This window comes from Sus scrofa, chromosome 1 (genome assembly GCF_000003025.6).
Source record: "Sus scrofa isolate TJ Tabasco breed Duroc chromosome 1, Sscrofa11.1, whole genome shotgun sequence".
Taxonomy (NCBI): Eukaryota; Metazoa; Chordata; class Mammalia; order Artiodactyla; family Suidae; genus Sus; species Sus scrofa.
The window spans coordinates 161,655,769-161,665,779 of record NC_010443.5 but is presented as its reverse complement, the minus strand read 5'-3'; the positions used below and the strand labels follow the sequence as shown (position 1 = coordinate 161,665,779).

The following is a 10,011-nucleotide window of genomic DNA, read 5'->3' as shown; positions in this document are numbered from 1 at the left end:
ATGGTCAAGGATTTGTACAAGATCACACGGTGCAGAAGTGGTTCTAGAATCCTAATTCCTGACTCCAGTTGGCTCAAAGGAATGGCTGCAAGCATCAAGGCCAGGGGCAGGGCATGGAGAGTGATAGCATCAGTCTTCTGTGAGGCTGGCTTCACTAGTGGACAGTGATGGTCAGAGCAGGATAACCTGGTGTGTTAACAGTGTTAGTTCTGTGTGATGAGAACTGAGAAAAGAACTGGAGCCATCTTCACTGGAAAAGAGGAAACCGAGTGGGGTTTGAGTGGGAAGGGAGGTGCAGCTGTAGAGCAAGCACCATGTAAGAGAACCATGACCAAGGGCTGGAAGATGCAGCCAATTTCAGCTTAAGACAAGAAAGGATTTTCTAATAGTTAAAGGTGTCCACAAATGGAAAGGGTGATGGCTGAATTCCCTTGGAGCAAAAGATGGTGAATTCTGTACCGCTGGGCACTTTCAGATAAGGCTCAACTGGGCTGTGGTAGAAGGGGTTCCTTTATTGCATGGGAGTTTAGAATAGATTCCCTCCAGGAGTTCCCATTGTGGCTCAGCGGTAATGACTCTGACTACTCAGGTTTGATCCCTGGCCTTGCTTAGTGGGTTAAGGTTCTGGTGTTGCCATGAGCTGTGGTGTAGGTCGTAGACATGGCTTGGATCTGGAGTTGCTGTGGCTGCGGTATAGGATGGTAGCTGCAGCTTCCATTTGACCCCTAGCCTGGGAAGCTCCATATGTCACAGGTGTGGCCCTTAAAAAAAAAAAAAAAAAAGAGTCGACTCCCTCCATAGACACATCTACTCTCCCGGGGGGAAAAGGCCTTCTGAAGTCCCTAATACATGCCCTCCTTGCTCCAAGTCCCTACACATGAGACATGGTATGGATGGGGTGTTGTTGCCTGGTGTGCTGTGGTGTGGTGTGATGTACCACAGCGTGGCATTGTGTGGTGTAAAGTGGTGTGGTGTGCTGTCCTATGAGAGGGATCAGATAACCATGGCCAGAGTCTTCATGCAGTTATACAACTCCATTTGGACCCAGATCAAATGGTACTGGGGCAATTTGGGTTGTCAGGACAAAGTGCCAATTTAGTCATTTTTCTCAGCTTCTTTGGCTGCATGTTTGACAAGAAAGCAAATCTTCTTTGTCAGCCTACAACTGGTCTGTGGAATAATTTGGCAGTCCTAGTATGTATGTCACGACAAAGTGTACAAAATAGGGTCACATGCATCGCCCCACCCACTCCATCAATTATAGGGCAGAGTCAGGCATGGAGCTGAAAATAACTCTTATCTATTATTTTTTTTAAGGGCCACACCCTAGGCATATGAAAGTTTCCTGGATGGGTTTAAATCTGAGCTGCAGCTACCAGCCTATGCCACAGCAACAGTAACGCCACATCTGAGCCACATCTGTGACCAATGACAAAGCTCGAGGCAACACTGGATCCTTAACCCATTGAGTGAGGCCAGGGTTGGAACCCACATCCTCATAGATACTAGTTGGGTTCTTAACCCGCTGAGCCACAACAGAAACTTCTTATCTATTATTTATAATTTTTAAAATTGTGAATATTTTAAGGCTTCTTTTATAAAACAATCATTAACTCACATACCAGTTCTGATAAAAGACAAGTATAGTTTTAAAATATGTTCATGGGGAGTTCCTGTCATAGCTCAGCAGAAACGAATCTGAATAGCATCCATGAGGATACAGGTTCGATCCCTGGCCTTGCTCAGCAGGTTAAGGATCCGGCATTGCCGTGAGCTGTGGTGTAGGTCACAGACGTGGCTCAGATCCTATTTTGCGGTGGCTGTGGTGTAGGCCAGTGGCTTCACCTCCGATTTGACCCCTAGCCTGGGAACCTCCATATGCCGCGAGAGTGGCCATAAAAAGAAAAAAAAATATGTTCCCGTATCTGGGGTTCATGGATGCCATAATCTGAATTTGTGTCACCCCCACATTCATATTTTGAGTCCTGATCCTTAAGGAGATGATATTAGGACGTGGGGCCTGTGGAAGGTATTTAGGTTATGAAGGTGGAGCCCTCACACATGAGATTAGTGTTCTTATGAAAGAGACCCTCTTAGAGCTCCCTTGTCCCTTCCACCATGTGAGGATAAAATGAGAATGCTACAACGCAGAAGCAGCCCTCACCCTACTGCATTGGCACCCTGATCTCAGCTTTCCAGCCTCCAAAACTATGAGAAGTAATGTTTATTGTTTATAAGCCACACAGTCTATTGGTATTTTATTGCAAGAGCCTAAATGGACTAAGAGGACATCAAGGCTGGTTATCCTCCAACATAGTACCAGTATTCTCCCAGGAACTTCCACCAAGAGCTGCACTTTGCCAAGGACCATACGTTCTGGACCCCTAATAATTTGTTTTATATATACAGTCTTTTTAGGGCCGCTCCTGTGGCATAAGGAAGTTTCCAGGCAAGGGGTCCAATCAGAGGTGTAGCTGCCAGCCTATGTGTCACAGCCACAGCAATGCAGGATCCGAGCCATGTCTGAGACCTATACCATAAGTCACAGCAACGCTGGATCCTTAACCCACTGAGCAGGGCCAGGGATCAAACCTGGGTCCTCATGGATACTAGTCAGGTTCCTTACCTCCGAGCCACGATGGGAACTCCTACATATTTTCATAACATGTAACTTCTCATACAATGGGAACTCTGGGAACTCTGGGAATGGGTTAGCCTCTAACTTCATGGTCTTGGTTCCCTTTTCTCTGATAGAGTGGTTCTTCTTGATAAAATTGGTCTTTGAGAATTATTTTATTTTGTGAACATTTGTTGAAAAACAGTATTTTGTTTTGGCTGGGTTGGGTTTGCTTCAACAGCTCTAAGTGCTCCAGAGGTAAAAGTTCTAATTCTTCTGGATAATTTCCTTTGAATGAGAGCAACTCTTAGGCAAAAGAAATCTGTGTATACAGTCATGCCTGGGTATCTGCAGGGGATTGGTTCCAGGACCTGCCGTGCACACCAAAATCTGAAGAAGATGCTTAAGTCCCATATGGAAAATGGCTTAGTATAGCCGGCTCTGCGTATCCGTGGGATCTGCATCTGCAACTGTAACCTGGAAGACCGCAGCACAGAACGACTGCATGTTTTATTGGAAGCTAGTCTGAAAGGGTGAGATGGAGACACACAGGAGAAAAAAAAAAAAAAAGAAAGAGGAGAGAAAGGAAGAGGGGCAAGAAAAGGAGGAAGAGGATGAGAGAGAAAGTGGGGAAGAGAGAGAGAAAGAGACACATGCAGAGAGAATGATTTAACTTCTCAATGCTATGTGTCAATCCTTTCTGTCCACATGCTATCACCAAGTTCAGACAAGAGATGACAGGGAATGCAGAAACAGCTGTAGACTTTCTAGTTGCCCTTGCCCCCCACCTCTAGCCCCTACACCCAACTCCCACCTCCACCTGAATCCATTCTTCATAAGCCTCTAGAATGATGATCTACAGTGCAAACAGTGGCAAAGTCTAGTCCCAGCTCCTGCCCCTTGGCTTCATGTATAATTCAATCAGAAGCATCAAGGACACGAAGGAGGCTGGAGTAAGAGGTGGGGTGAGATTTGATGGGCTCTTGAGCCTACAGCCTGGGCTCCCTGTGGGCACCCTGACCTTCCACATCTTTCTCTGAGGGGACCTGGACTCGTGCTAATAGTTGGACAGGGTGAGAACTTGCCCTCTAAGAAGTCGGAGACAAATGCCATTGGCTTGTGTTGCTTCATGGCTGTCCTGAGGATCTTTAGGCAGATGTGTGTTCTGCCTCTTTCTCAGCTGAAAGTTCATGCTTCACCATAGGTATAACTAAAAGGACCATGTGATTCCTGCTATAGGGTGCTCGCTAAACCCTCTACCAGGAACATTTAGAACAACCAAGTTGTTGTCCATGTATTTGTAGACAGCCTGATCCTCATGGTTATTCTAACTGCTCACTACGTTCAGGTATACGTGGTTTGAAACACTCCACAGGACAGTGGCCACCTCCACCTGGACCTGGTCCCTCCTCCACACCCACCCTGCCCCTCACATCACAGAACACTTCTGCTCTGCCGTCTGCTTGATTTCTGTGAAGGTAGCCTGGGCTTTCTCTTTTATGGTATCCAAGTCCATGTTCTGAAGATTCTGTAACTGCCCAAGAATAGAATCCTTATCTTCTTCCTCTTCTTGATCTTCATTTACCATTTTCCGGAGATCTTCGGGCAAATCCACATCATCTCCAGCCATCTGGATTTGGTTCTCATCCATTTCACTCTGTGTGGGAAAATAAACACGAAGATGGAGCAACCACTTGAAGACAAAGAAATTCTGAAAGCGGCAGGGAGATAAAGGTCTGTTGAGGAAGGATAGAGGGAATGCGAAATGCTTGGCCCTGTCTCGCAGCAGATCCTGGGCCTGGGGGTGGTCGTGGAGGCCACAGGACCTAGCTGAGACACCCCTTTCAGAACCCTTTTACAGTGGTTCTCAAAGTGTGGTCCCTGGAAGAGCCGCATAGCATCATCTGGAGACAGGTTAGAAACACAAATTCTCCAGCCCCATGCCAGACCTATGGAATCAAAGAGGTGTCATCCAGCAATTTTAAGAATCCCTCTTTGTCATGCTGATGCCTTAAAAGTTTGACTGAGTCTGCCTCAGGGCAGCTCTGTGAGCTTTTTTGTCCAGCAGCCCCAGGCTGTGACTCAGTGGCCCTGGCTGGTGCCCCCTCTGCAAGATGGGGTTTGGGTTCACAGGGCCAGACAGTACTCCCTGGATCCAGCCATCACTTTTCAGTGGCAACTTCTGTTTATTTTATTTTATTGTTTTATTTTATTCTAATTATTTTACTTTATTTTTATCTGGAGGTTCCCAGGCTAGGGGTCAAATCAGAGCTGTATCCACTGGCCTGTGCCACTGCCACAGCCACAGCAATGCCAGATCTGAGTTGCGTCTGCAAACTATACCACAGCTCACAGCAACATCAGATCCTTAACCCACTGAGTGAGGCCAGGGATTGCACTCACATCCTCATGGATAGTAGTCAGGGTCATTACCACTGAGCCAGAATGGGAACTCCGTAACTTCTGTTTAGTCATTGTCCCTTCCCTCCCTTCTACTAGACACGGTACAGAATCGTGCCAAATGCAAACTTATATCCTTGTCACCTGGAAGTGAATCTGGTGCACAGCAACTAAGGCTGCTGCAGTGACAATGTCAGATCCTTCACCTGCTGCACCACAAGAGAACTTCACACAGCACCTGCTTATTAAATGAATCATCCATGCCAATACTCCAACTCAGAGCTCCCACCATATAGCCTTGCATGTTACTGGTGCCTAACAATTTCGTTTTGGGTTCCTAAGTGTGGCTCTTCTAGAATCTCTTAGTCTCAGAAATCCCTCTACCCTTAGGCTGCAGAGCCCTTTGTTTAGTTACTAAGAAGGATCTAGAGAAAATTTTCTCTGGGAAAGGCAAGGGTCGTTTTCATCCTCAGATGTAATTTTCTGAGATCAGGTTGTAATGTGAGGCAAAGTGGGCTTCTGGGACACAGAAGATTAAAAAGAGCATCAGAAAAGTGAGGGGAAGGAAAGCTCTAAGTGATCTTGAGATCTTGCTGGGAAAGAGGTCTAAGCAGACTGTAGAGCCCACCTTGGGGTAGTTGCGAGCAGCCTGGAATTTGTTACCAAAGGGAAAAATGAAAAACCACATAAAGGGAAAAATGATCTCTTTAGTCTTGGACTGCACTGATTTGAATTTAGAAAGATCTGGGCACCTGCTGAGTTCTCTGTTCTGACGCTCAATGACTCCAGGTCTACAATGGACTTCAGGAGGCAGCCCTTCCCCAGAGCTCCTTTTTTTTTTTTTTTTTTGTCTTTTTAGGGCTTCACCTGCGGCATGTGGAGGTTCCCAGGATAGGGGTCTAATTGGAGCTACAGCTGCCAGCCTACACCACAGCCACAGCAACGCCAGGTCTGAGCCGTGTCTGCAACCTACACCACTGTTCACAGCAACGCTGGATCCTTAATCCACTGAGCAGGGTCAGGGATCGAACCTGCATCCTCATGGATAATAGTCAGGTTCCTAACCCACTCAGCCACAACTGGAACTCCCCCCGGACCTCTCTTTATCTGATTCTCTGGGTGGAGTGACAGCAAGGCTGGCTCCAGAAACAGCCTGAGGGGTAGACTTTTGATGCAGATGGGGACGGAGGCCTGTGGGCGGCAGGGTCCTCAGCCAGGTCCTCCCTGGAGACCTCTGGGAAGGGCGACTCTCAGCATTGCCTCCTGCCTCCTGAGGTGAGAGAAGCTTCTTGGTGCACTTGGCCAGGCCTTGGCCCCTCAAAGCGCTTAGCAGATTAATTAGTTCCTCGTCAAACTGGTGTGGGGATTAATTAGTTAGTTAATCCCCAGGGGCTCCCAGCCAAGCCTCTGTTTCTGTTTATTTTTTACCTGCCCTGAAAGTTGCCTCCCTTGCAGATAGATGGTCCTCTGGGCATTTTTGCCAGGAGGAGAGGGAAAGCAGGACCGTGCCTGGCAAGTCTTAGGTCATGTCAGTGTGGGACCCCTGTTCTCTCTGCTGCACCCCAATAAAACGGACATGATTTGGGAGTTCCCGTTGTGGCTCAGCGGGTTAAGAATCCGACTAGTATTCGTGAGGATGCAGGTTCAATCCCTGGCCCCACTCAGTGGGTTAAGGATCTGGCACTGATGTGAGCTGCTAAATGGGTCACAGACGTGGCTCGGATCTGTTGTTGCTGTGGCTGTACAGGCCTGCAGCTGCAGTTCTGATTCGACTGCTAGACTGGGAACTTCCATATGCCATGGGTGTGGCCCTAAAAAGAAAAATAAACACATCAAAATAAAAATGGACATGATTTGAAAAGACATTCCCGGGAATTCTGGCACCCCCACCTCTTGGGTTGGTGATAAGATCTCTGAACGTGTCACCAATTTCAAATCTGGACAGAGTAGTTGCCATGGGCCTGGAGGGACAGGTAGCTCGAGAAACCAAAGGGCCAGTAAGCCAGCCAGCCGGTGCCCAAAGAGACCTGATCCACTCATGAGGGCTCCCCTGCTCCCCTGCCCCTGCTTCACCAGCTCAGCTTGATTTTTTCCTCCTTCTACTTGCCCGGGGAAGGGAGTATAGTGGTGTTTCACTTTGCCTCCCAACTCAGAGAAGGGATCTGAAGCAGCACAGCTGCTACCGAAGTGGTTCTCAAAGTGGGGTCCTAAAGCCAGCTGCAGCAGCATCTTCCAGAACCTTGTTAGAGATACGCATTCTCTGGAGTTCCCGTCGTGGCTCAGTGGTTAACGAATCCGACTAGGAACTATGAGGTTTCGGGTTCGATCCCTGACCTTACCCAGTGGGTTAAGGATCCAGTGTTGCCTGAGCTGTGGTGTAGTTTGCAGATGCGGCTTGGATCCCGTGTTGCTATAGCTATGGTGTAGGCCGGCAACTACAGCTCCAATTAGACCCCTAGCCTGGGATCCTCCATATGCCGCGGGTGCAGCCCTAGAAAAGGCAAAAAGACAAAAAAAAAAAAAAAGAGAGAGAAATGCATTCTCAGGCTTCCTCCAGACCCGTGGATTTAGAAGCTGCGAGGGTGGACAAACCTCACTGGTGATTTGGGTGCTTGCTAAAGTTTAAGAAGCTCTGCTCCATATCCCTTGAAGAGGAAGGGCTGTAACTTACCCATCTGTAAGCCTCAGAACCTGGCAGAGCGGCGGCCATGTAGCCACAGACCATAGATGTTTATTGAATGACACGGTGAGCCCGTTGTCAGGGACTATAGCAGTCCTAAGAATACTTGAATGTGCAGGCCCTCTTTACTGTACACAGTTCTAGTTTCCTAACTACCGACTTATTTATCATTACACTCCTGTTGGGACAATGCAGCCTAGAGCAAGTGTTGGCTTGAGAATCAGATTGCCTGAGCATGAAAGTCACCTTCACCACTTGCAGGCTGTGTGACCTTGGGCACCTTCTACCACCTCTCTGGGCTTTATTTCCTTACCTATAACTTAAGGTTATAGTATTTGCCTCAGAGTTATAGAAGAATAAGTGATAACTGAATTACTTGGAACATATTATGCTTTTAAGTAAAGGTGGCTATTCCTAAATGTAATAACCGTTGAAGGTGGGGTGGGGGTGTGTGTGTGGAGGGATTTGCACTGCATAGTCCTGATCTACACACGGTGGTCAGTCCCATCAGAAGGCCTTGCTCTCTTGGCACCTTCCCTCTGGCCTGGGAATGACTTCTACCTTCACTCCAGAGGCTCGGGTTTCCTAGCAAACTGGGTCTCTTCATTTCCCTTTTAGCACCAGAACCTCCATTCTGGGGGAGTGCTACCCAGAGGGCCCAGCTTCTCTTACCCCCTGTCAGCCCCTCCCTAATGTTTGTGGGATGTAGAGGATGGTGAATAGTGATAAAGGTCCTTGGCTCGTGACCTGGGCCTCTTTTTCCCCCCCAATCCCTGTTTCTATCCTTCAGTGGAAGCCTTGTGTATATGGTTCCCAGTATACAGACCCCTGCCCTAGTTTTCAGGCTTAGTGGTACTCAGGCCAGCAGCTCAGGGTACCCTCGAGAGGAGAGACTCAGTGCAGAGTCTTGGACAGGCCACAGAATGCATAGAGGCAGGGAATTCAGGGCGTGGTCTAGAAAGGGGTGTGGGGCCTCTGGGTAAACCTGTGGCTTTGGCTGGCAGACTTCTCGGCCCTTGTAAAGGAGTGTGGCCAGAGGAAGGACAGAGTCCTCTAAAGCATGGGGCCCTGGACAAGTGGCTCTGGTTGTTCAGTCTAAAGGCAGCATTGGGTGTGGTCAACAGCGGTGGTCAGAGTGTCCTACAATCTGCATCCTTCTAGAAGGATAGTAGACTGTCCATCAGAAACACCATTGCTTCAAATGATGATTTTAGAACTAGAATCAATTTCCCGGGTGGCAGCCTGCACCATGGGCACCTTGTAAGTAGGCATAGGATAACCAGGCAGGGCTAGTGAGTGGCTAGGGCTCAGAAGGAACCAAACCTGGACACCTGCACTCATTACCACTGGATCCTAGTGGGTGGCCTAGCTCCAGACCTGCAGCCACCCAGGCCACTGTCCTGCAGAAGTGGCCTAGGAGATGGGAAGACCATGGGTTTTGGAGTCAGGAGAACTGGTTCTGTCCTTCACCTGCTGCATGACCTTGGGCAAGTCACTTTACACTTTGATGCCCACCGAGAAGGCATCAATTGAGCGGATTGAATGAGACATATTGTGAAATGGCCTTGTAAGCATCTCAGCTCTGGACAAACAGTAGCTGTGGTTATTAATATTTTAGAGGGAGTTCCCACTGTGGTGCAACGGGGTTGTCTGGGTCTCTGCAACACCAGGATGCAGGTTTGGCACAGTGGGTTACAGGATCTGTAGCTGTGGCGTAGGTCGAAGCTGTGGCTCAGATCTGATCCCTGGCCTGAGACCTCCACAGCCTTCGGGATGGCCAAAAAAGAAAAAAAAATTTTTTTTTAGAGGAAAAGGGTAGCTGACACATGTACTCCGATGTTCATTGCAGCACTATTTTCAATAGTCAAGACATGGAAACGACTTAAATGTCTATCGACAGAAGAGTGGACAAAGAAGATGTGGTACATATACACAATGGAATATTACTCAGCCATTAAAATGAATGAAATACCAGCATTTTTAGCAACATGGATGGACCTAGAAATGATCATGCTAAGTGAAGTCAGCCATACAATGAGACACCAACATCAAATGCTTTCACTGACATGTGGAATCTGAAAAAAGGACAGACGGAACTTCTTTGCAGAACAGATACTGACTCACAGACTTTGAAAAACTTACGGTCTCCAAAGGAGACAGTTTTGGGGGTGGGGGGATGTGCTTGTGTTGTAGGGTGGAAATCCTGTGAAATTGGATTGTGATGATCATTATACAACTAATGTGATAAATTCATTTGAGTAATAAAAAAAAAATAAAATTAAAAAAAAAAGGAAAAAGGGCAGCTGGGTATCAA

General features: G+C 47.7%; 1 protein-coding gene across 1 annotated transcript in view; it reads right to left on the bottom strand.

The window, feature by feature from the left end:
• Positions 2,619 to 10,011, bottom strand: part of CPLX4 (complexin 4) — a 30,759-nt gene continuing 23,366 nt past the window's right edge. The window contains exon 3 of the mRNA XM_003121711.5: positions 2,619 to 4,274. Within this exon, the coding sequence (XP_003121759.1) occupies positions 4,047 to 4,274 (228 nt within the window). The 3' untranslated portion in view covers positions 2,619 to 4,046. The remainder of the gene's footprint in view (positions 4,275 to 10,011) is intronic.